Source organism: Oncorhynchus masou, chromosome 6 (genome assembly GCF_036934945.1).
Source record: "Oncorhynchus masou masou isolate Uvic2021 chromosome 6, UVic_Omas_1.1, whole genome shotgun sequence".
NCBI lineage: Eukaryota > Metazoa > Chordata > Actinopteri > Salmoniformes > Salmonidae > Oncorhynchus > Oncorhynchus masou.
In genome coordinates, this window is record NC_088217.1 from 35008207 (window position 1) to 35035842 (window position 27636).

At 43.3% G+C, this 27636-nt stretch overlaps 1 protein-coding gene across 1 annotated transcript in view; it reads right to left on the bottom strand.

Moving 5' to 3' along the window:
* Positions 1 to 18563: 18563 nt before the first annotated feature.
* The window catches only part of LOC135541987 (ephrin type-A receptor 8-like), a 127565-nt gene continuing 118492 nt past the window's right edge, over positions 18564 to 27636 (bottom strand). The window contains exons 8-19 of the mRNA XM_064968531.1: positions 27123 to 27247; positions 26407 to 26569; positions 25470 to 25644; positions 24590 to 24657; positions 24045 to 24170; positions 23463 to 23648; positions 22548 to 22609; positions 22122 to 22331; positions 21813 to 21962; positions 21492 to 21682; positions 20691 to 20849; positions 18564 to 20561 (exon numbers count right to left, since the gene is read on the bottom strand). Coding sequence (XP_064824603.1) covers positions 20447 to 20561; positions 20691 to 20849; positions 21492 to 21682; positions 21813 to 21962; positions 22122 to 22331; positions 22548 to 22609; positions 23463 to 23648; positions 24045 to 24170; positions 24590 to 24657; positions 25470 to 25644; positions 26407 to 26569; positions 27123 to 27247 — 1730 coding nt within the window. The 3' untranslated portion in view covers positions 18564 to 20446. The remainder of the gene's footprint in view (positions 20562 to 20690; positions 20850 to 21491; positions 21683 to 21812; positions 21963 to 22121; positions 22332 to 22547; positions 22610 to 23462; positions 23649 to 24044; positions 24171 to 24589; positions 24658 to 25469; positions 25645 to 26406; positions 26570 to 27122; positions 27248 to 27636) is intronic.

A 27636-nucleotide genomic window follows, 5' to 3' on the forward strand; every position in this document is an offset into this window, starting at 1 on the left:
GCATGGGGATGGTGATGGGGATGGTGATGGGCATGGTGGTGGGGGTGGGGATGGGGATGGTGATGGGCATGAGGATGGTGATGGTGATGGGGATAGGCATGGTGATGGTATTGGACATGGTGATGGTGATGGGCATGGTCATGGGGATGGGCATGGTGATGGTGATGGTGATGGACATGGTGAAGGGCATAGTGATGGGGGTAGGCATGGGCATGGTGATGGGCATGGTGATGGGGATGGGGATAGGCATGGGGATGGGCATGGTGATGGGGATGGGCATGGTGATGGTATTGGGCATGGGGATAGGCATGGTGATGGGGATGGGCTTGTGGATGGACATGGTGAAGGGCATAGTGATGGGGGTAGGCATGGGCATGGTGATGGGCATGGGGATAGGCATGGTGATGGACATGGGGATGGGGATAGGCATGGGGATGGTCATGGTGGTGGGGGTGGGCATGGTGATGGGGATAGGCATGGGGATGGGCATGGGGATGGTGATGGGCATGGTGATGGGGATGGTGATGGTAGGTGTTGGGCATGGGGATGGGCATGATGATGGGAATAGGCATGGTGATGGGCATGTTGATGGTGATGGGCATGGTGATGGGCATGGTGATGGGTATGGGGATGGGCATGGGGATGGGCATGGTGATGGGCATGGTGGTGGGGATGGTGATGGGAATAGGCATGGGGATAGGCATGGGGATGGTGATGGGGATAGTGATGGGGATAGGTATGGGGATAGTGATGGGGATAGGTATGGGGATGGTGATGGGGATAGTGATGGGGATGAGTGGTAGATAGAGTGAGTTGATCTTTAAAGTTCTAGGATATCAAAACAACTGTGAAAACGTCCCATAGACCAATCCCACTCCCCTACAGCTCTGCTGGTTTCTACTTCTCTCTGCCACGTCATTGATGTTACTGAGCATACCTGGTCTCCGGATGAAATCATGACAATTCAGTTTCAGAGACAGACTGGCACCCTGGAAAAGTAAAGCATATTGTCTTCAGTAAAAGTGCATTCGTCTTTATCTCGTCTCTCTTGCTGAGTTTACATCCTGTTGTTCCCAGCTGTGTGTGGTGAAAAAAGCCCTGATCAGTAAGTCTGCACCTCGTTGACTATTTAGAGTCTGTGTCTTCTTTGTATACTCCTCCTATACGCTAACCAAGCTATGGTAAGACGTCTGTGTGTTTCAGACACATACACACACAGATCTATCTCCTTCTCTGGCGTATCTCAAAGCCCTTGGCGGTGGTTGCCTACCCTTCATCATGGCAGCTGTGTGTGTGGTTGTGTGTGTGCCTGTCGCTCTGAGGGGGGAGATATTGCGTGTCAAGTCCTCTCCAGGGCTAAACTATCATTTCTGAGTGTTGGTTATCACACCTACCTACCTACCCCCCCTTCAGCACACACGCACGCACGCACACATACATATACACACACTTGAAGTGCTCCAGACAGTGTTCGACCAGTGAGGCATTAAGATAGGAGGAGATGAGAGCAGCTTGGTCTGCTGTTATATTATACTATTACCAAAAAAAGCCATAACACACACATCCGGATACACATTACATACTGCTGCTGAAACAATTATACAGACATCTATCACAAGAAAGTCATGATACAGACATGTTGTGACTGTAGATACAATGAAGAGTTCTATTTTAGTTGCAGTGTACTCCGTGTCCAGTCTTGTGAGACGGTCACTGTTCACACTGTCCAGGTCCTGAACTTGTGCTGAACCGAATTGTGTCGCTGTCCACTTCAGTGATGCTGAATTCCTGATTACCGCTATTACATTTTGTTTTGACAGTTAGGACATTAAATAAAGGGACCAAATCCATCATCCATTCTCCTATTTAGGAGTTAAGAGGAGCACAAAGCAGATTTAAGCCTCCAGTGCCGGAAGGGGAAGGAGAAAGAGAGGGAGAAAGCATTACTGATTAACACCTCGTTATCAGCACAACAGTCTGCCCATTGTTCTGTGGTAAGAAGCCCTAATCCTGCTCTTAGCAGCCGGGAGAAAAGTGAAAGCTATTGTGTCTTTTTATCCTGCTGGGCTTCTCTGTACTTGATGATTTTCCCCTTCGAACATCTGTCTGCATGTTTCCCTCCCGGTCAGCGTCTAGTCCGTAGTAGGGAGGGTGACAGGCGTGACTCTTTATAGACAGACATGCCACATGTGGATGCATGCACACACACACACAGACACACAAACACACACTCAAAGATGGGTGACCGTTATAACTGTGTTTGTGATGTCAACACAACATGGCAAGTTGAACATTTACCTAAATGCAGTACTGTTAAAATCAATATAACACTCCCAGTAATGTGGCCACTTCATTTATGCAGCAGAATCCTTGTCATGAAACAATCCATCCAAGAGAGACATTGCTATTGTCTACAGTGTGTGTGTGTGTGTGTGTGTGTGTGTGTGTGTGTGTGTGTGTGTGTGTGTGGAGGGGGGGTGTATCCAATTGTCTGTGTTTGTGTGCTTGTTTGGTTGATTTTGTTTTGAGAGAAAGTGTGTGTGTGTGTGTGTGTGTGTGTGTGTGCAGCAGATGCCAGTGGTTGAGATTTCCTGAAATGTCCCTGACCTCCAATTAGTGTTAGCTTATTTCCCCAATAAACAGACCTAATTAGAATTAGACTACAACCTGCTATAACCTGCCATGTCACCTCTGCACCACTGCCCATGGCCCTATGTCCTACACAGTATGCACTCCTTGACTCTTTAATGGTTGTCATTGGCAGACATTATGCGCTGTATATTCTAATGGGGGGAGGGGTGGCAATCCTAGTACTTTGTTGATATTTCTACTCTCTACCATCGTCCATTTGATTCTGCTGTGAGAATTCTGTCAGTATATTTGCATGTGTTGGTGTTTGGGCTGAGTCTGATAGTGTGTGAGTCTGAGTGTTAAGCTACACGTTTCATTACCCTCTATGTTTCATTCATGAGTGCTCTCTCCCTGCCTCACCCGTTAACCCAGCTCTCTCCCCCCTCTCTCTCCCTCTCACCCCTCGCTCTCTGCTGGTCTGATGCAAGGCCCAGTCACGGAATGATACACCAGCCAATCACGCCAGACAAGACCAGAACCCAAACACACACACACATAAACACACAGACACGCTCACTCAAACACACACACACGCTCACTCAAACACACACACACGCTCACTCAAACACACACACACGCTCACTCAAACACACACACACACACGCTCACTCAAACACACACACACACAAGGATCCATTTATTTTTGAATTGGGATAGTCGCATTTTCAACAGGAGAGTGGAGGATGACAGGATGGAATGGGAGGAGGAGAAGGAGGAAAAACATGAAGAGGGAGTTGTCACGAGACTGGTAGGGTTCTTAAATAGTGATGCTGGGTCATTGTGTCTATGTGGTACTAGCAGTCAGGTAAAGTGTTCTGTGAGTGTGTGAGGCTGGGTCTAGGTATGCGTGCAGCGCTCTACAACCCAACACCCTGGAGACACCCCAGGCTAAAATGTGAGGCCACACACACACACACACACACATACACACACATTGCTGAATGTGGTGGCTGGGATCCTGGCTTCGTGACTCATCGAGAAGAATCTGTAAGGTGGATGCTCAGCATAGAATGTTTAATTGTGTAGTAGTTTGTAGCAGCCCCTGAAAAGTTGGTGTTTAGCAAATATTTAGAGCCACTGAGTCTCACTTAACAAGATTGGCCGTGCCTACGTCCGGAGATTGAAGCAAACAGAGAAGAGACAGGGGATAGGGGACATTGAGTACAGCTATCTCCAGACAGACCCATCTAATCGACACACACACCTACTCATCAAACACAGCAACGCAGACATACAGAGATAAGCAGCTACAAAACAGATAGACTTGAATAAAAAACCCACTGGCTTACAGACATACTCACACACAGGGAAACCAGCTACCAGACAGACAGACTTGTATTGCATCTACCAGACAGACAGACTTGTATAGCATCTACCAGACAGACAGACTTGTATAGCATCTACCAGACAGACAGACTTGAATAGCATCTACCAGATAGACAGACATGCAGACTTGTATAGCAGCTACCAGACAGACAGAATCATATAGCATCTACCAGACAGACAGAATCATATAGCATCTACCAGACAGACTTGTTGTTACTTGTATAGCAGCAATCACCAGACAGACAGAATCTGTAAATGCCATAGCATCTACCAGACAGACAGAATCATATAGCATCTACCAGACAGACTTGTATTAATTCTACCAGACAGACAGAATCATATAGCATCTACCAGACAGACAGCCTTTATAAAATCTACCAGACAGACAGAATCATATAACATCTACCAGACAGACAGAATCATATAACATCTACCAGACAGACAGACTTGAATCATATAACATCTACCAGACAGACAGACTTGTATAACATCTACCAGACAGACAGACTTGTATAACATCTACCAGACAGACAGACCTGTATAACATCTACCAGACAGACAGACTTGTATAACATCTACCAGACAGACAGACAGACTTGTATAACATCTACCAGACAGACAGACAGACTTGTATAACATCTAGCAGACAGACAGACAGACAGACTTGTATTAATTCTACCAGACAGACAGACTTGTATAGCATCTTTCAGACAAAGATATTTATAGCATCTACCAGATAGACAGACATGTATAACATCTACCAGACAGACAGAGACATGTATAGCATCTACCAGACAGACAGATTTGTATAGCATCTACCAGATAGACAGACATGTATAACATCTACCAGACAGACAGACTTGTATTGCATCTACCATACAGACAGAGACATGTATAGCATCTACCAGACAGACAGATTTGTATAGCATCTACCAGATTGACAGACTTGTATTGCATCTACCAGACAGACCGCATCTATAACATCTAGAAAAGGCAAAATCCTAGAGGAAAGCCTGGTTCAGTCTTGATTTACCAGACAGACCGCATCTATAACATCTAGAAAAGGCAAAATCCTAGAGGAAAGCCTGGTTCAGTCTGATTTCCAACATAGACTGGAAGAAAAATGCACCTTTCCGCAAAGGTCAAATATACACTAGAGTTGTTTATCAAGAGGACATTGAATGTTCCTGAGTGGCCTACTTACAGTTTTTACTTAAATAGGTTTGAAAATCTATGGCAAGATTTGAAAATGGCTGTCGAACAATGATCATCAACCAACTTGACAGACAGAGCTTTAAGATTTTTTTTTTAAGAATAATGGGCAAATATTGTACAATCTAGGTGTGCAAAGCTCTTAGACTTACCCAGGTAGACTTACAGCTGTAATTTCTGCCAAAGGTGATTCTAACATGTTTTGACTCAGGTGGTTGAATACTTATCAAGTCAAGATACAGTATATTAGTGTTTTTTTACCAGACATACTGTATTTTTTAAATGTTAGAATTTTCCATCCACAGCGAATTTTGTGTAGGTTGTTGACAACAAAAGTACAGTTAATATCAGAGCCCCACCTGTTAGCATTAAAAAAAACATATATATATATATTCATTTCTTTATGCTGTTTTGCATGATATTTTGGCATTAATGTGTCACATGTCAGTTTGCAACCAATAATAATAATAATAATAATTGAGTTAATAAAGACGCATACAGACATGGTCTCTTTTTTGCTTTTGCTTTCTTGAGTAATGCAGCTCCAAGGTGCAGGTGGTTCATCCTAGCTCAATGCTTCTGTGGTGGTGGGGCAGCCAATGGAAAATACGGAGCGATGGGGTTAGTATTGTTCTCTAGTTGCGCCGTGATTGGCTCAGTGTTCTGTCACTCATGGGGACACTACGTCAACGCTAAATCTACAGGGAGAGCTAAAGAATTCAAGCTCCATGGGTGCTGCCATAGAGTTATATTAGAAGTGCCCATCCAAGAAGGCTCACGGTCATTGGCCACAGGTAAAATGACGTCAAATCACGTTATATCTACTGTATCTTTGATCAGACTGATGTCAGCATCATACTATCAAAATATTAGCTAGCAAGCTAGACAAGCAGTCATCGTCATGAATTCCTTCGACAATCTAGTGGCAAATCCTTTTCAATCCTTGTCATATGAAGAGAAATTACAGATAAAACCTATCGGTGATCATCGGCCATTGGACATAAACATTACACAACAAGTTGAAAATTGCAAATTCAACAATGAGGGTTTGGAAGGAATCAGTGGCTAACTGCAAGCATTGCAAAGCAATCACTAGCCGGCTGTTTAGTGGAGTGGATGTGTGGTCCAAGTCTGGGTTTAAGGGTCTCTTTTCCAAGCTTAAAAGAATAAACATTCAACAGCATGGGCCAGAAAAGGTTGAATACATTGGCCATGCTGTCAATCCAGCATGACTTCTGGTGTGTAAAAAACCCCAGAAAACTCGGAACTGGGAATCTCAGAATCATGACGTCATCATTCAACCTTGTTTTTTTATTGAGTCCCCAGTTGTCTTGAAAGCAGCATAAATCCAGAGAATGCCAAACTTTGATGACAACGTTTGATGACACAAATTGCCACCGCCTTCCTGTTCAAGTAAGTACAGTACAACAAGGTGAGTCCAAAAATGTATTGTATACTGCGTCATAAATTATGTAAAATACCAGGGAGATATGTACACTGTAGCTAAGAAAGTGAATTCTGTCGCTGTACAGAAAACAATTCCTGAACAAATAGTTATATTGACTATGTCCATCCTAGCTCGCTCATTAATGTCTTCATTGAAATCCTCTTATGCGCTCATCGTCCCCCATGACATAGTTTCTACACCTCAATTGTCACAAGAAACCACATTTGGTTAAGCAAGTCAGCCATATCAGCTATGTTTTTTAAAAAGGCAGGTAATGAGGCTGAATGAACTGTTTCGCTGCCAGACAAGGCTCTGCTGATTGCCAGGTGTAGCAGTGGTAAGGGTTCACTCCATGGTGCTGAAAAGAAAGCTCTGCTGTTGGGACAGCTTTATTTAGGCCCGAACAGTTTGTGGGCACCGTTTGTCACTGTTATAGTGCAATTAATGTATAGTTTAGTGTTGTATAGTGGCTTTGCTGGCATGCATCAAAACAGAAAATTGGTTAGATTTCCCCACTAAGATTTACATGCTGGCTAAAAAGAAAATCGCCACTGGTAGCAACAGTAGAATTATAGTTTGGTAAAAAGAAATAGGGAATCAGAAATAGGGAGTGAATCAGTGATAACTCACTTAAACATCCCCTGCTCTCTCTCGTTTCTCTCTCATAAAAGCAGATATGCTTTCAAACAGGGATGAGTACATTTTATTTACATTGTCCTACCCCTGCTCATTCAGGGGTAGTATGTGACTAGCCCTTTAGCTCTCTTTCCTTATCTCTTAATATAGCAACAGGGGAGCAATTGCATGCTGGGAACACTAACCATTGGCAAGATCTACCGTTAAACTGGGACATTCCATAAACATACACACGCATTCACACACACAACACTTTCTCTGACATACTGAGGAAAAAGATCTGATTCGTCCAGGTGGAGTATTTTGTTGTTGTTGATTGCTCTGCTTTCGTTTTCTTTCATTAGATAGTTTCTGCCCAAACGTGCCAGTTTTCATGTAAAGGGGTTGGTAGAGAGATAAAGAACATGTTTTTTCCCCCTCCTCATTAATAGCTCAGTGACTTAGAGCCAGACAGGAATTCTGTCACGCTTCTTCTTTATGCTCTTTGACGTGTTCTTCAAGTCACGGAGGTGGAAGTCAGAGGTTTGCTGCTCCTTGTCAACAGCCACCTACACAATACTCTTTATCTACCATACTGCAGCACCATGGCCTGTTTCTATTTAAGCTCCTGTCCCCTCCTTTCTTCATCTCTAATTGTAGCTTAGTGACACTATTCTGTGCACATGAACAGTCCCTATCTAATGCATTCAGTAGGGGACAAATCCTAACTCTAAATCTGTACATCATTTGCAAATCTACAATTTACATTAAAACATGATGTATGTGAAAGGCTGAGTAACAAGCATGTGCCTAAAGTTTCAGGAGGAGATGATGGGAGAGGAGATGAGGGAAGAGGATGGGAGAGGAGAGGAATGGAGGAGAACAGAGGCGTGAATGGGATAGGAGAAGAAAAGAAAGAAGAGGACGAGAGAAGAGAGGAGTAGATGGGAGAATAGAGGAGAGGAGGAGAGGAGGAGAGGAGAAGAGAGGAAATTAGAACGGAGGGAAGGTAGAACATTAGCCCAAAAAGCATCTACCGCCCCCTTCTCACCCATCTCTCTCTGAGACTGTTATGGCGACGCCCACACGCCTGAAAGAGAATCAGGTTTCTGGTTAAGCCCCGTGAAGTTGAATCTGAGTTCAGAATGTGTGTGTGTGTGTGTGTGTGTGTGTGTGTGTGTGTGTGTGTGTGTGTGTTGAATGCAATAATCCACAAACAGGAGCTTTCTCTTTATTTTTCCTCTTCTCATCCACCACTTTTCCATCCTGCTTCTCCTACTACCCAATTGTCCCACCCCTCTCCCTCTCCCTGTCCTTCTCTTCCCATCACCACTCCTCCAATCCCTCCTCTCCATTTCTCCTCCCCCTCTCTCTTTGATTCACCATTCCCCCTTGGCTATACTGTTGGAAGCCTGGTTAATCATCATCATTATCATCATGTTAATTTTAGACTCGTATCTCCTTAAATAAAGAGTGTGTTTTGTTCTGTGTGCTCATATCCCCGGGGTGTGATCAATGTAAGTAGAGCAACGCTAGCTTGTGTTATGGAGCATTAGCTTGCGTCAGCCCGGTGTTGCTCTGAACTATGCTGAGTGTAGGGTAGCATATCTTGCGTCAGCCTAGTGCTAGCTTATAGGGGCACCGGTGGCAGGCAGCGCGGGGGAACATCAAAGCGATAATTCTCCCCCCCCCCCCAGAATGGAAAGTTGGGTGCACACAGCGGGCACACACAAACACACACACTGAACCCAGGCTGAGTGCATACAGCGGGCACACACAAACACACACACTGAACCCAGGCTGAGTGCATACAGCGGGCACACACAAACACACACTGAACCCAGGCTGAGTGCATACAGCGGGCACACACAAACACACACCAGGCTGAGTGCATGAACCCAGGCGGGCACACACAAACACACACTGAACCCAGGCTGAGTGCATACAGCGGGCACACACAAACACACACTGAACCCAGGCTGAGTGCATACAGCGGGCACACACAAACACACACTGAACCCAGGCTGAGTGCATACAGCGGGCACGAGGGGAGAGGTGGCTGCTCACAACCACGCAGCAGTTACATTTATGGAAATGAATCCTGATTAACAGAGAGTGTTGTTATTAAATCATGATGTTTGACTGCATGCTTAGGGAGGGTCAGGGAAATGGATACACACAGACAGACACATTGCTGAATCTTCTTTAAGTCATTGATTTACACATACTAAAGTGCATGCATGTACGTACTGTAGGCACACGCACCTGCATGCAGGCAGGCAGGAAGGCACACACACACACACACACAGTTGATTTTCTGCTAGTGTCTATGTTAACAGTGATATGAATGATGTCTTGGATGTCTTAGCACCTTGGCCGGTTCATTGATGTGTTTGAAAGCACATCATTACCCTGTCAACATTTTAATGTGATGTCTCTTCTAAAACCTTTGCAACTGGGACATGAATTATGAAATGTTCAGAGTCACACTCCAAAGTTATATTAATAGTTTATTTGAAATAATGCCGCTTTTGACCAGATCATTTATCTTCTTTAGTGTCTGTGAAGAATAGTTTGTCTTGTCTATGGTCTGCTGTGACAAAAACAACACATTATGCTATCAAAGCAATCATACATTTAGTGGATGCTTTGTCCTTTGATTTAATTTGCTTTAAATGAGGCCATTAAGGAGAGAGGGAGACGGTCCTGCTTATTGCCATTTTAATAATTCTGTAAGATGTTTGATAAGGGACTTGGAAATCAGGATTCCTCTCCGGGGGGTTCATTCAGCACAAATACTTATATAAATAGATGAATAAGTAAGTAAGTAAATCAAAAGAGGAAATTGTCTTGTGCCATGCTCTTGTCTAACCTTATGGGCAATTCACAGCAATTCAGAGATTTATAGAAAGTCATCTTAAAGTCTTACTGATAGTGCTTCTGGCCTAAAGCCTCAAACATGTTTTGTATATTATTTTTTCCGGTCAAGAAGGTTAATACCATTTCTCTCTAATACGCATGAATACAGAGGGCTATGGCAAGAGTAGAACAGAGTAAAATAGAATACCTCATAGCAAATTGCCCCTTTAGACTCAATGCCCACTGCCAGAATTGACAGCACCAACGTGAGCAAATCATCAGTGGCATTTGACCAACTGAGAAAACAGTGTAGAGTGTCATAATAAGCTTAATGGTAATCTGAACGAGTTCATGTGATTTGTTCCGCACAAATATTAGAAAGATTGGACATGGCCAATGGGTTAGCATTTGGTCACTTATCATAGAGTAAACATTTAGAGAGCAATTACTATTAATTTAATTTCAAACATCCTGTACTAGATAGATATAGTAGCCTACAGCTTATATCCTAGCTGTCGAGGCCGTGTTTACAGTATAGGCTCTAACAGAGAGGATGAGTGACAGAACGTCTTTGTTTATGGAACGTGGGGCTAAAACGAATGGGGTTTGTCTTGAAAAAGTCCTTGCAGCTCTAACATTGACAGTACAAAGTCTCCTTTCAATCCCCCTTCTCTGTGATCCTCTATATGGTATTGACTGATACTGTACTACAACCCTGACATCCACATACTTTACCTAGGACACTGTCAGGAAATCCAAACGATCAGCACTGTGTACATACTAAAGTTAATGTGTTCACATTTATATTTAAATGTTGATTTATATATTTATATTTACACTGTCAGGCTATGTGTACCTCATGCATAATACATGTCATATTTACCCAACTATAGCATGAGGTCATGAATGCATAATAAGGTTTGTGAATAATAGTGCATATCAACCCTGTTTGATTTATCTGTTTTCCTGTTAGTCCTGTTAGGGGACACAGATCTAGGATCAGTGTACCTTCCCATATCACTAACCTTAACCATTATGCCTGGAGATCTGCAAAACTGATCTTAGTTAATTGTCAGAGGGCACCTGGACACCAGAACCACACATTTATTCACCTCTCATTGTGAGTAAACAAAGAAACACTCAGATGCAACTCTATATGCCCCTTCTATCAGCTACTATTTTAGAAGTGTTAAGCATACAAAGAGCAGATAAAGACTGAGCTTTTGTTCTGGGTGCTTCTCCCTTTCCCTGGATGTATGGCATTAGCTTGGCTGCAGGATGGAGGACGGGGGAGCCAGGCTGTACTTTGCTGCGTTCATCTTTCCCCTCGATCCTGACTAGTCTCCCAGTCCCTACCGCAGAAACACAGCCCCACATCATGATGCTGCCACTACCATGCTTCACCGTAGAGATAGTGCCACGTTTCTCCAGATGTGAAGCTTGGCATTCAGGCCAAAGAGTTCAATATTGATTTTATCAGACCAGAGAATCTTGTTTCTGTCACACCCTGATCTGTTTCATCTGTCCGTGTGTTTGTCTCCACCCCCTCCTGGTGTCGCCCATCTTCCCCACTTATCCTCTGGGTAATTAGAGAGCAAAAATACCTGTGTTTTCTGTCTGTCTGTGCAAGTTTGTCTTGTTTGCCAAGCTTACCAGTGTTTGTTCTGTCAGCTCCTGTCCTTTCCCAGCTTCTCTTTTCCTCGTTGTCCTGGTTTTTGACCCTTGCCTGTCCTGACCCTGTACCCGCCTGCCTGACCACTCGGCATTGTCCCTGACCCTGAGCCTGCCTGCTGTCCTGTGCCTTTGCTCCTACTCTGGATTATTGACCCCTGCCTGCCTTGAACTGTCGTTTGTGTGCCCCTGTTACATTAAACATTGTTACTTCTCACCGTCTGCACTTGGGTCTTACCTTGATACCAGGTTGTTTCTCGTAGTCTGAGAGTCCTTTAATTGCCTTTTGGCAAACTCTAAGCAGGCTGTTGTGTGCCTTTTACTGAGGAGTGGCTTCCGCCTGACCACTCTACCATAAAGGCTTGATTAGTGAAGTGCTGCAGAGATGGTTGTCCTTCTGGAAGGCTCTCCCATCTCCACAGAGGAACTCTGGAGCTCTGTCAGAGTAACCATCGGGTTCTTGGTCACCTCCCTGACCTAGGCCCTTCTCCCCCTATTGCTCAGTTTGGCTGGGCGGCCAGCTCTAGGAAGAGTCTTGGTGGTTCTAAACTTCTTTCATTTAAGAATAATAGAGGCCACTGTGTTCTTGGGGACCTTCAATGCTGCTGAAATATTTTGCTACCCTTCCCCTGATCTGTGCCTTGACACAATCCTGTCTCGGAGCACTACAAACAATTATTTTGATCTCATGGCTTGGTTTTTGCTCTGATATGCACTGTCAACTGTGGGACCTTATATAGACAGGTGTGTGCCTTTCCAAATCATGTCCAATCAATTGAATTTACCACAGGTGGACTCAAATCAAGTTGTAGAAACATCTCAAGGATGATCAATGAAAACAGCATGCAACAGATCAAAATGTTGAGTCTCATAGCAAAGGATCTGAATACTTATATAAGAAGTGTTTCTGTTTTTCCTTTTTAATAAATTTGCAAACATTTCTAAGAACTATTTTTGCTTTCTCATTATGGGGCATTGTGTGTAGATTTATGAGGAAAAACAATAATTTTGTTAAATGATGCGTTGTCATCCCTACTACCTCTGATCTGGCGGACTCACTAACACAAATACTGCATTAGTAAATTATGTCTTGAGTGCAGGAGTGTGACCCTGTCTGTCCATAAGTCAATTAAAAAAAGGAAAATTGTGCAATCTGGTTTGCTTAAAGATGCACTATGCATTTACTGGGTGCTAAAATTCAAAATAAAATTAGCCTAATTTCAGTTTGTGACAAAACCAGTAAATATAGTGTAGAGAATCATTGTACCATCTAAACCGCTGCAAAATATATTTTCCATAACCAAAAATATTGTATTTTCAGCTGTTTGAAGCTGGTGTACAAAACCAAGAGTAAAGAACTGGAAGCATAGAAATAGCTCACATAGAACAGATCTAACGCTTCTTAGACTTGCTTTCATTGAGAATTACAAATCTATAACTCTCATGTCTCTGTGAATTTGGTTGTCACCCAAAAAGTTACACATTGCAGCTTTAATATCAGACATTTTATGTATAGCATTTACTTTAAGTTTATACTTTTACTAAAGTATGACAATTTTGTACTTTTTCCACAACTGTACTTAAAGAGATTTAAAACCAGATACTTTAGGAATTTTTCTCAAGTCGTATTTTACTGGGTGACTTTTAAGTGAGTGATTTTCTATTCATGTATCTTTACTTTTACTCAAGTACGATAATTGAGTACTTTTTCTACCACTGCAAGCACACACACTCTCAGAACTCCTACACACAAGCACACACACTCTCAGAACTCCTACACACAAGCACACACACTCTCAGAACTCCTACACACAAGCACACACACTCTCAGAACTCCTACACACAAGCACACACACTCTCAGAACTCCTCAGAACACACAAGCACACACACTCTCAGAACTCCTACACACAAGCACACACACACTCTCAGAACTCCTACACACAAGCACACACACTCTCAGAACTCCGAGCACACACACAGAACACAAGCACACACACTCTCAGAACTCCTACACACAAGCACACACACTCTCAGAACTCCTACACACAAGCACACACACTCTCAGAACTCCTACACACAAGCACACACACTCTCAGAACTCCTACACACAAGCACACACACTCTCAGAACTCCTGCACACAAGCACACACACTCTCAGAACTCCTACACACATGCACAGTCAACTCTGCAGTTCGAATATATACCATTGATTCCACTACACACTTTATATTTGTAAATAGATTATTTATACAGTCCATTATTACTATGCATACTACCTCTTCTATTACTTCTACTACTTGTTATTTTTTACTTTTCATTATTATTATTGATATTGATTAATTAATGTACTGCATTGTTGAGGCTGCTAGCACATAAGCATTTTGCTGCACCTTTTATAATTGGCGGAGGGCTTTAACAGTATGTGGGTTCTTTTTATATCTTCCCTCTGCCCTGCTAGTGTATCAATGTGGTGGTAATTACAGTTCAATCTAGCACATGTGTCTCTAGTATTTTAACAGTGACACTGATGCAGCCAGCGAAGTCTCTTGTAGTCAGTTAGCTCGTGTAAAAATAGAATATATATGATTCCTATTTTCAGAATAAGACAGAGAGATGGAGGCATCAGTAGGAGCTAAATTTGTGTGCAGTTATTAAACTGGTAGGAGATTCACACCCTGACCTCATACAACCCTATGGCTCCCAGCACTCTATCATGTACTGCTTGAACGGTCTCAATCAACCCATCTCTTTCTTCAGATGTCAGACGAGGCTACTGTGTCCAATTAACACAACAGCCAACCCACAATCACACCCTGCTGCCACGGACACATACCTTGACAATGTCTGAAACAACGAGGAAACAATACACAGTATTGGACAGTCCCTTCTGGCACTGTGTCAAGGGCAAACTGAATTATTTATTTAATGTGATGAATTGACAGCAGCACATTAGGATACACAACTATTTAAATTTAGTGTTGCATAGCTCCATGCTTGTTCAAAAGACTTCATTATATATTGGAGATTAAATTTACATTGAATGCTCAAGCATTTTAATGAATGTGTATTTTTGATGGGGAGTTTTTCATTATAATCCTTAAACATTTCATGTATCTCTAATGTTGACGGTTTCTTTTGCAATGAGGACCTGAGTATTAGGGATAACAAACAGCAAACACACTCCTGTCCTGACTCATCATGAGCCACTCTGTGTCGCCCAGCGACAAGTCAACCAGAGGACAGTCTAGAACACTCACAGTAATAATGGGTAGGAAGGGTACAGTGTCGTCATGGGGATGGGTCAGCAACTGATAATTTGGTGTGGGATTCCATGGTGACAAAGCACATGGCCATAATGAGATTAATAGTGTTCTTTCGGTCTCGTTTCACTTTCACCGAGGAGAGGATTAGCTCTAGCTCTCTTAAAGGTGAATGAGAGGCCAATTACTCAGACACCCTGACCAAGATTCAACACTGATTTTTTTGTTTAGTTTCTGTGGTTGAAATGAAGTAGTCCCAGTCAGATCAAAGCATTCAGAACCACAATGTTGTGATTTTGCAAACCTAACCCTAGAATCTTGTCCACAACTCAGATCAACCCAGCACTAAACCTAACCCTAGAATCTTGTCCACAACTCAGATCAACCCAGCACTAAACCTAACCCTATAATCTTGTCCACAACTCAGATCAACCCAGCACTAAACCTAACCCTAGAATCTTGTCCACAACTCAGATCAACCCAGCACTAAACCTAACCCTAGAATCTTGTCCACAACTCAGATCAACCCAGCACTAAACCTAACCCTATAATCTTGTCCACAACTCAGATCAACCCAGCACTAAACCTAACCCTAGAATCTTGTCCACAACTCAGATCAACCCAGCACTAAACCTAACCCTAGAATCTTGTCCACAACTCAGATCAACCCAGCACTAAACCTAACCCTAGATTCTTGTCCACAACAGATCAACCCAGCACTAACCCTAACCCTAGCTTCTTGTCCACAACTCAGATCAACCCAGCACTAACCCTAACCCTAGCTTCTTGTCCACAACTCAGATCAGCCCAGCACTAACCCTAACCCTAGCTTCTTGTCCACAACTCAGATCAACCCAGCACTAACCCTAACCCTTGCTACATATTCGTAAGTCTATGCTAGGTAAAGCCCCGCCTTATCTCAGCTCACTGGTCACGATAACAACACCCACCCGTAGCACACGCTCCAGCAGGTATATCTCACTGGTCATCCCCAAAGCCAACACCTCCTTTGGCTGCCTTTCCTTCCAGTTCTCTGGTGCCAATGACTTGGACAAATTGCAAAATTCGCTGAAGCTGGAGACTTATATTTGCCTCACTAACTTTAAGCATCAGCTAACTGAGCAACTAACCGATTGCTGCAGCTGTACATAGCCCATCTGTAAATAGCACACCAAATCTACCTACCTCATCCCCATATTGTTTTTATTTACTTTTCTGCTCTTTTGCACATCAGTATTTCTACTTGCACATCACCATCTGCTCATCTATCACCCCAGTGTTAATTAGCTAAATTGTAATGACTTCGCTACTATGGCCTATTTATTGCCTTTCCTTCTCTTGTCATTTGCACACACTGTATACACTTTTCTTTTTTTCTATTGTGTTATTGACTGTACACTTGTTATTGACTGTACGCTTGTAACCCTGTGTTGTTGTTTATGTCGCGCTGCTTTGCTTTATCTTGGCCAGGTCGCAGTTGTAAATGAGAACTTGTTATCAACTAGCTTACCTGGTTAAATCAAGGTGGAATTTTTAAAAATGTTTTAAAATAATTTGTACTTTTACTCCACTACATTCCTAAATAAAACATGTACTTTTTATTCAAAATCAAATCAAAAATCAAATCAAATTTATTTGTCACATACACATGGTTAGCAGATGTTAATGTGAGTGTAGCGAAATGCTTGTGCTTCTAGTTCCGACAATGCAGTAATAACCAACGAGTAATCTAACTAACAATTCCAAAACTACTACCTTATACACACAAGTGTAAGGGGATAAAGAATATGTACATAAAGATATATGAATGAGTGATGGTACAGAGCGGCATAGGCAAGGTGCAGTAGATGGTATCAAGTACAGTATATACATATGAGATGAGTAATGTAGGGTATGTAAACAAAGTGGCATAGTTTAAAGTGGCTAGTGATACATGTATTACATAAAGATGCAGTAAATGATATAGAGTACAGTATATACATATACATATGAGATGAATAATGTAGGGTATGTAAACATTATATTAAGTAGCATGGTTTAAAGTGGCTAGTGATATTCTACATCAATTCCCATTATTAAAGTGGCTGGAGTTGAATGTTAGTGGTGGCTGTTTAATAGTCTGATGGCCTTGAGATTGTCACGCATAGGTGTAATAGGTGGCAGGGAAGTCAGGTGCAGGAGAGTCAAACTGAGTGTAAAATGGAGTCTTTTAATAAAGATTCACGAGTATGCTCCATAACAATAAATGAACAAACAAACCAAACATGGGTACGAGGACACGACGCGCACCTATGCAACAATCACACTATACTGACAATAAAACAATCTCTGACAAAGACATGAGGGGAAACAGAGGGTTAAATACACAACAGGTAATGAATGGGATTGAAAACAGGTGTGTGGGAAGACAAGACAAAACCAATGGAAAATGAAAAAAGGATCAATGATGGCTAGAAGACCGGTGACGTCGAACACCGCCCGAACAAGGAGAGGCAACGACTTCGGCAGAAGTCGTGACAGAGATACATTTTTCCTGACACGTAAAAGTACATGTTACTTCAGAATGCTCAGGCAGGACAGCAATATGGTCCAATTCACGCACCTATCAATATAACTCGTCATCCCTACTGCCTCTGATCTGTTGTAACGGTCCGGCCTACAAATTATTACAAGTACCCTCCGAACGGTTTGGCCTAGGAAAGATATTATGATCCCTCTATGGAAAGAGAAGATCTCTTTTGCACTATGACCCCCACAAGTGTCTTGTGACCGGTCTGAAGTCAGTACTGCCGATCTTCCCACTTCTGTCTGTAGCATCAGTTTGTGGAAAGGTAAGTGTCTCACGAACACGTACTGTACATGTGGGTTGTTTTGCCCTTGGACACCCACAGGCCTCACGTCTCGTCTGAAGGTCTCCCGGTACCAGTGGAAAAAAAAAAAAAAAAAAAATATATATATATATATATATATATATATATATCCTGATCTTTCTTATATCTCTCAGATATACTAGGACAGACACTTCAGAACATACTTCCTTTCGATTTGTTTTTTTGGGACTATCTGTTCCATGTAGTGAATATGTTATTCAATGTGTTTGTATCGGCTAATAGCAGTAAGGACAAATACAATTTTTCATCAAATATCTTTTTTTAACCCTAACCTTAACCCTTGCCTCGGTGAACTTCAAGTGAAATGTATTAAAACTTAACTCAATCCAGGGACGGAATGTGTAGCTCCAAGGCCACACCATGGATCAACCCGAACACTAACCCTAACCTTAACCCCAGCTTCAATGAACTTCTGGTGAAATGGTTTAAAACATACCTAAATCCAGGGATGGAAGGTATAGGTCATACTCCGGATCAACCCAAACCATAGCTATTATCATAACCCTAACCCCAACCGTAACCCAAACTACATGCCCACATCCTGGATAGACCCTAACCATAACCCTAATCCAAGCTTCATGTCCAAACACATAGGCCCTATGTCACAGGTGTCGTCGGATGAAGGATGAGACCAAGGCGCAGCGTACTTTGAGTTCCACATAATTTATTAACGAAGTGAAACTTTGGAAAAGACAAAACGATAAAGAATACAACAACCCGAATAGCTTCGTTGTGCAAACTACCTGCACACAAACAAAGACAAGATCCCACACAGAAGGAGGGAAAGGGCTGCCTAAGTATGATCCACACTCGGCCAGAAACAAAGAAATAAAGAACATAGAATGCCCACCCAAATCACACCTTGACCAAACCAAAATCCATTACTGTAACCCTAACCCTGTTTTGTTCAATTTCTATTCATTCCTACATTAGTCACTGTGTTGTGTTCCGAATTGGAATGTGAAACATTCTGCAACATCCCAAGCGAGACAGGTCAGTTGTGTTAAACCCATTTTATTTATTCCCAGGTGAATCATGGCAGTGGACTCAGCACTGAGTCGTGCAGACAGAGGGGTATTGCTTTTTCAGTCACTATTTGTATTATATGATTCAACATGAGAAACAAGGATGATCCATCAATCTTTGCAAAAAGCTTTTGTATTTTGAACTTTGTTTGAGAGCAAATAGACCTAGGGCTCTATTCAATCCGTATTGCGGATGTTCAACGTTACAGCGTGATTGAAATTGAAAGGCAATGTTCCTGCGCTAGTGGAGACAGCATTCACATTAAACCCTGCATATTTCGACTTAATATTACCTTAAAATATCTATTGAGCAATCTGTAACGATTCACCGATACTGATTGAATAGAGCCCCTAATTTCAGACAGAGGTTAGTACATCCTGTTGTAGTGACCGTAGGTATGTACTGGTATAGAAAACAGAAGGCTGTTTGTCAATTGATCTAATAAAACATTCATAAAATATGGAATTTCTATTGAACTCCAGTGTTTAAAAAAAAAAAGTGTCTCAGGCGAAAAATGTGGAAACATTATTGAAATGTCACCATAGTTATACAATGCATATTCAGGGAATATAATGAGCTTCTTCTCTAATAAAAAGAGACATAGACCACTAGAAATCAAACATAGGTGCATTAGAAAACCATTCTCTTGATTGCACAGTGGAACTAGGACCGTCAATAATATTGTTTTCAGAGTATTTAGATAAAAACATTCCACATATAGCACTTTCCCTATTCCTTGTTTTGTCCTTACCACCACAGAGTCAAAACACTATAATCACAATGAGTCATCATACATACATCTGTTCTACAGTAGTTGTGCGCTACACAGCTGAACCAGGGAGAGAACACAGTGCTTCTCTCCTAGGGTCCTTCGAAAGTTTACTGTGTGAGATTGTGACTCCGTACAGTCTTTCATAGCCAAATTGGAACTGGCCTCCTTAGTGGAGGAGACTTGGAATTTCTGGTGAGTCGAGTAGGTTGTTGCTGTTTGTCCACTGTCAGGTTCAGGTCCAGGGTCTTCTTGTGCCAAGTAGACAGGGGCCTGGGACCAGTTCTCAGGGGAACCATAGGAGAAGCTGTGTGCTGCGGGACACAGCTCAGTGCTCCAGCCCCTGCCAGTCTCTCGCTTACTGTATGTTAGGCTATCACTCAGATCCATTGTAACATATACTTAACTGATACATTAATATGAATAGAATCTCTCTTTGTATACAACAACATTTAAATCATTTGTGGAGATTAAGGCAGTCCATACATTTTTACAAACAAGACATGAAACATATCTGAATAGGAAAAACAAAGGCTATGGTACTCAAGTCCGTTCATATCTGTACTCTTGAAGTTTCAATCTCTCAAAGAAGAGGTCTTGAAAAGTTAACCAAAATGTCACCCGGACATTGTAGTTTCTCTGATAGTCATCAATCAATTCCCATGAGTTCCGACTAGGCCTCAGAAGCCTGGGGCTAGATTTGAAAATCGGCTGGCTGGAGAAGCCTTGAGGCTGAAGTTATACGTGCACCGAGGGCACACTTCTGTTGAGCACCTGGACACGCATCAGCTGTACACTGGTCATGATCTTCTTCTGGTGGCCCATCAGTGTCACCCCCAGCCTGTGGATATCCCTGTAGGACACACAGAGATGGGGCAGAGTCACACATGAACACACTCATCAGACAGCCTAAATTACTCTTAAGCATCAATGACATGTGGATGATGTGATTGGAGATTGATGCTATGGCCTTGCCTCTCACCCTTGGTTCATGCCTATGACGTGGCCTAGGGTCAGGTAGCCTCCTGCAGCAAAATGGTCCTTGTATCGGCCCATCTTGATGGTGTCCAGCCACTCATCCACAGAACTACAGCTGCTGAAGTCTGGGATACTTCTGTCCATCATGGGAGGTGTGCCTAACCTGAGAGAAAGAGAGAAAAGAGGAAGACAAGGAGATAGGACAAACACACAGACAGAAGGGAGAGATGTGGAAAAAAAGAGGTGGAGAGGAAAATAGGTGTTGAAATGCACTAGCAGCTAAGGCAGAAAATCAATAGCTGTTAAAATGATAGAGAAGGGGTGGCTGCTCTGATTGCAGGATGGCTGGTTTGGCTAGATTAATACGGAGAAAAATCCTTAACACCCCCTCCTCCTACTCTCCTCATCCCTCCATCTCCCCGACATGCACCAGTAGCTCTATGGGACCATGGATCTGAAAGAAGCAATTTAACACAGGTCCAAGTCTAACTCGAGCCGCTCTTCACTCTGCTCTCTGATTCCCGGACTATCAATGTCAATATCACAGCCAGGCTCTTATTTAACAGAGCACATGTCTATCAGAGATGAGCTTATTGGAAAATGAACAAGGCCGTTCCTTGCTCTCTTAAGGCAACCTGTCTCCCTTGCGTCAGCCGGTGAAGTTTGAGGGAAACTTTGGGCTGTAACTTTATCCCACAGCTCATGTTTGACAGATGAGTTGAGAGTGGATTTGCAGTCGTTGTCCAGACAATGCATTGCCCAAGCGATGTTTGCCCCGGCGATGGTTGTCTAGCAGCCTGTTCACCTGCACAGCGTGTCCATGGACTTGAGGTTCTCTGGGTTCCGGATCAGCTTGTCTAAAACTGTAACAATCTGGCAGAACCGGGGCCTCTCGTTGCGGTCCTTCTGCCAGCAGTCCAGCATGAGAGTGTGTAGAGCACCTGAACAGCCCATAGGAGCAGGTAGCCTGTAGCCCTCCTCTACTGACTTTATCACCTAACACACACACACAGAAAGAGCGAGATATGCAGGTATCATTACACACATGTTTTCTTATGAGTGTATGTGTGATTTGTATGTACTATATACTGTATGTGTGTGCGCATGTCCTCTCCAATCCACTCACATCTCTGTTGGTGAGGTTCCAGTATGGCCTCTCCCCATATGACATGACCTCCCACATGACCACGCCATAGCTCCACACGTCACTGGAAGAGGAGAACTTCCTGTAGGCGATGGCCTCCGGCGCTGTCCAGCGGATTGGAATCTTACCACCCTGAAGGGAACAGAAACGCACTAGAGCCAGAACTAGAACAACCACTGGCATCACCACTGAATAGAAAACAGAACTAGAACTAGAGAACTCGGGCTACAACAGTATTATAATCTAGTACATATTAGAGTTTCAGAATGTATCATTAAAGTGTGAACTCACGCTGGTGGTGTATGCTGCATCAGGATCGTCCTCCAGGACTCTGGACAGGCCGAAGTCAGACACCTTACACACCATGTTGCTGTTGACCAGGATGTTACGAGCTGCCAGGTCGCGGTGGATGTAGCCTCGGTCTGCCAGGTAGGTCATACCCGCCGCGATGCCACGCATCACGCCCACCAACTGGATTATAGTGAACTGACCATCATGTCTCTGAGAAGAGGAGATGAGGAGGAGAAGAACGGGGATTGAGATTGAGAGAGATTGCAGTGTTAGTTAGAGGCATATTGATTGAGATTTCAGATGTCAAGTGCTTCAAAAATTATTTTTGTACAAGAGAAAGAAAGAGAGAGAGAGTGGGAGAGAGGGAGAGAGGGAGAGTGAGAGGGTATGGGAAACAAATATGAAATCCTTATAAAAGCAACAAACCCTCAGGAAAGAGTCCAGAGATCCATTCTCCATGTACTCAGTGATGATCATGACTGGTTTACCTGGGGGGAGGGGGGTAAAATAGTAAGGGAGGGAGGGAAGGGAGTAAGGAGGGAGGGGGAAGGAGGGTAAAATAGTGAGGGGGAGAGAGGGAAGGAGGGGGGAGGGAAGGTAAGGGATAGAGGGGGTAAGGGATGGAGGGGTGTAAGGGAGTAAGGGAAGGAGGGGGGTAAGGGAATGTAAGGGATGGAGGGGTGTAAGGGAATGTAAGGGATGGAGGGGTGTAAGGGAGTAAGGGATGGAGGGGGGTAAGGGAAGGTAAGGGATGGAGGGGTGTAAGGGAGTAAGGGATGGAGGGGTGTAAGGGAGTAAGGGATGGAGGGGTGTAAGGGAGTAAGGGATGGAGGGGGTAAGGGAGTAAGGGATGGAGGGGGTAAGGGAAGGTAAGTGATGGAGGGGTGTAAGGGAGTAAGGGAAGGGGGGGTAAGGGAAGGTAAGGGATGGAGGGGCGTAAGGGAGTAAGGGATGGAGGGGGTTAAGGGAGTAAGGGAGTAAGGGGGAGGGGGTAAGGGAGTAAGGGGGAGTGGGGTAAGGGAGTAAGGGGGGAGGGGGTAAGGGAGTAAGGGGGAGGGGGTAAGGGAGTAAGGGATGGAGGGTGTAAGGGAGTAAGGGATGGAGGGGAGTAAGGGAGTAAGGGATGGAGGGGGGTAAGGGGGGGAGGGGAGTAAGGGATGGAGGGGTGTAAGGGAGTAAGGGATGGAGGGGGGTAAGGGGGGGGAGGGGGGTAGCCCATTCTATTAATTCTTATTTCTATGGGCGTATGTACTTTCTTCTTGAATTGAATTCATACGCAGCAAAGACATTGAATTGCTTCAAACTGAAAATGGAGTTGAATCAAATCAAATGGAATCTTACTGCGTGTGACCACTCCCTCCAGGTGAATGATGTTAGGGTGGTCAAACTGGGCCATGATTGATGCCTCAGCCAGGAAGTCCCTTCTCTGCTTGTCACTGTATCCTGCCTTCAGTGTCTTCAAAGCCACCGGAATGTCTCTCTTCCCTGGGAGACGCATCCGCCCATAACACACCTCCCCAAACTCACCTGCACACACACACACGTTTAGGGGTACTCCTCCCCGACGACCACAATATAGACTAATCTATTCATTGAGTGATAGATTCGTTCGAATAAAAATAAATTGTTTCCTAATCTCATCTCCTGCTTTTTGTGCTTTGAAAAGTCACAGAACACATCATTACATTCCTTCCTCTTTCCCTTTCTGTCTAATGTGTCTTATCAACAACTACAACCCTAAAGGTCATTGTTAACAGCCATGATTATAACGCCTACCATGTCCTGCTTTGCCAGTGTGATATTATGATTCCCTGTGTGCCTCTGTGTTTGATTGACAGCCCCATGCAACGCTCTGATTCCACTGTGCCATTCCTCTCCGCTGCACACCGCAGACTTTACTTCAGCCAATGATTTTCACTTTACCTGACCCAATGACTTTCTCTATTCTGATCCTGGAAGCTTCAATTTCTCGGGCAAACTCATGGACGGCCTGGCAGGGGTCCTCGTAGGTGTGTGGGTCGATGTAGAATCGCACGTCGGGGAATGACACTAAAATAAACAACATTAGCATCTGGTCACATACCACTGGATGGAAACAATATGCTACATGAGACTGTCACAGGAAAGCGAGGGAGAAAGAGATAGAGGGGGAGAGAGACACAGAGAGAGAAAGAGAGAGAGAGGGAGATACAGAGAGAGACAGCGAGAGAAAAGGGAGGGTGGGAGAGAGAGAGACAGAGGGAGAGGAGGGAGGGAGAGAGACAGAGGGAGAGACTGCAGTACTGAGATTTTGTACCTCAATAAATCTGAGTCAAACGGGAAGTGAACTGTGTACACTGAGGATGAAAATGATTTTATTTTATTTAACCTTTATTTAAACAGACAAGTTACTGGAGTGAAGGCTGGGGGGGGGTATAATAAAACATGGCAATAAAAATATACCAGTAATAATAATAATACAAACATACCATGGCCATTCTGGTAGTGCATCTTCTCCTCATCAGAGTCCTGGAAGGCCTTGCTATAGCCACAGTGTCTGTATATCAAACAGTAGTTTAGAATAGTTTAGAGTCACACGGGGATACACCACACTTCTCACGGTTTTCCTCCCATTCTATCTTTCAGACTCCGCTTGAAAACGCTAACATGCATTGAAGTTGGAAATAAATCCACAAATTATTTGTGGAAGATGTAAATTCAAGACATCAAAAGAGAGAAGGAGAGGGATAAGTGAAAACATTAGCATTACTGTTTAACTAACATGAACAGCCGTAATAATTAAACTAACTGTTTAGAAGTACAAAACTGGGTCTGAACATTACCCATGCAGAAACTCTGGGAGATGACCTGACTTTCCACTGCTAACAAACACATGCCATACTCTAGAGTGAGAACTACTCTGGGCTATTTAAAAGCATTAGTGGAACAAAGTTAGAGACCATCTCCTTGGTTTCCTGTGCTGTGGGATTGTGGGACTGTTGGACTGAAAATAGACAGTTACTGTAGCACTGGAGCCTATGGGGGTACATTTTTTTAATCCATTTATCAGACTCTTTTATCAAATGCACCTTACAGTCAGTGCTTGCATATGTTATTTATGGATGGGTGGTCCCAGGAATCAAACCCACTATGCCCTACCAACTAAGCTACAGAATACCTCAAGAGGGGATTAGTGGTCATCCTATGGATATCAATGCATATGGGTATACAACATCAGAGACAGATTATGGATTTAAAAAAAGAAAATACTAATATGAATGTTGATTATAAAATAAATGAATTCTATGGAGACAATGGTATAATTTACTTGAACCCTTGTTAAGGTAGAGTAAAAAATATTCCACATACGTATATGAGTGACGTAGAGTCAGAGAGGACTCGTCCACATCACGGGTAGTGGTGTAGTGTAAGAAAGGGTTGCCTTGCCGTTTCCTGCAGGTGACGATGGCCAGGAAGGTGACGAGGCCAGAGACCAGCGCCATACAGATCCAGATGATGGTCATAGTGTCGTAGCGCAGAGGAACTGGACACACAACAACACAACCAGTTTGTGTGAGTGTGTGTGTGTGTGTGTGTGTGTGTGTGTGTGTGTGTGTGTGTGTGTGTGTGTGTGTGTGTGTGTGTGTGTGTGTGTGTGTGTGTGTGTGTGTGTGTGTGTGTTCAGTGCTCTTTGAGGCTTAGGTCTGCAGCAGCAGCTTTCCTGACAGGGGTGGCCCTCACACAAAGCACAGATCTATAGCATTAAGGGATTGTCTGAAGGCTTCCTGATCCCACTGACATTCGTGGCTCTTCAACCCAGCACCATTCTGTCCCTCATGAAAATATACTATAATATATGATGGTATAAATACTGTGGTATTACTATATTTATATACTATAGTATTCACTGTAGTGTTTTTGCAGACATTACTGTAGTGTTCACAGCAGTCTGTTTGAAGACATTACTGTAGTATACCATAGTATTTACTGTAGTGTTTTTGCGTACATAAATGTAGTATGCTATAGTACTCATTGTAGTGTTTTGCAGACATGACCGTAGTATACTATAGTATTGTTTTTGTGGAAAATACGTTAGTATTTATTGTAGTGTTTTTTTCTATAGTACTATAGTGAATACCATAGCATACTACAGTAGTCTGCAAAAACACTACAATAAATATTATAGCAAAGTCTGTAAAAACTCTACAGATAGGTTGGCACCAATAGACACCAACAGAATACAAAGCACTTCTAAACCTAGTGAGAGATTTTACAAATGAAAATAGTGCTACTCTCATTCTCTTACTTGCTTTCCCGGTCTGGATCTCCACATTCTGGCTGAAGCGTCCGCAGCCTGCCGAGGTTCTGGCCCGGACCTGAAAAATGTACCTGGTACCAGGCTTCAGGCCAGACACCCGGGCCGTGGTCCCCTTGGCCTTCAGGGTGGAGTAACTCTGCTGCTCCTTATCCTGGTGGAGGAGAGCTGTGATAAAGACAGTCTGCTGCCCAAGCAGTGTTTATATTGCAGATTTATCCAGTAGTAACCCCAGGAGTTTGCACAGATTACGATAACAACACAGCAGCCACACTAATCTGTCTGTACTATCCAGGCGTGTGTGTGTGTGTGTGTGTGTATGACACTATTCACTCTATACACACAACCTCAAGTCTCCAGTGACCACCCCCACTGTGGGGATCCTGGTCTGTGTGTGTGTTGCTCAGATCTCTCTTACCTCATTAGCTGTGTGTCAGAGCATGCAGAACCACAAAGCAATTAACTTGTCTTTGCTGCTAGGCTGTCACTTTCACGAATCAATCAGCATACATAAACACAGACAGAGAGACACATACACGCATATATGTATGTATGTATGTATGTATGTATGTATGTATGTATGTATGTATGTATGTATGTATGTATGTATGTATGTATGTATGTATGTATGTATGTATGTATGTATGTATGTATGTATGTATGTATGTATGTATGTATGTATGTATGTATGTTTGTATCTACTCTACCTTCTCATAGTATTTGATGTCATACTCTAGTATGACTCCATTGGGCTGGTCAGGCTCGTGCCACTGCAGAGTGACGCTGTTCTGACTGGTGTTCTCCTGGCGAATGGCAATCACCTGGGAAGGGGCTGAACAGAAAGCAGGAAGTACAGAAACTGTTTTCTTTTTTTTAATAGAAAACCAGAACATACATACATCAATGTTCCATGGAGCACAAGGTGGCCGCCCAACTACAAAACGTCAATATATGTAACGGTCGTCGTCGGTGGAAGAAGAAGAAGACCAAGGTGCAGCATGGTATGTGTCCATATCTTTTAATAAAGAACTTGAACACTGAACAAAACAATAAACCGACAACCAAAAACAGTTCTGGCTGGTGCAGACACACAACAGAAAACAGAAAACAATCACCCACGAAACACAATAGAAAACAGGCTACCTAAATATGGTTCTCAATCACGATTGACAGCTGCCTCTGATTGAGAACCATACCAGGCCAAACACCAAAATAGCAAAT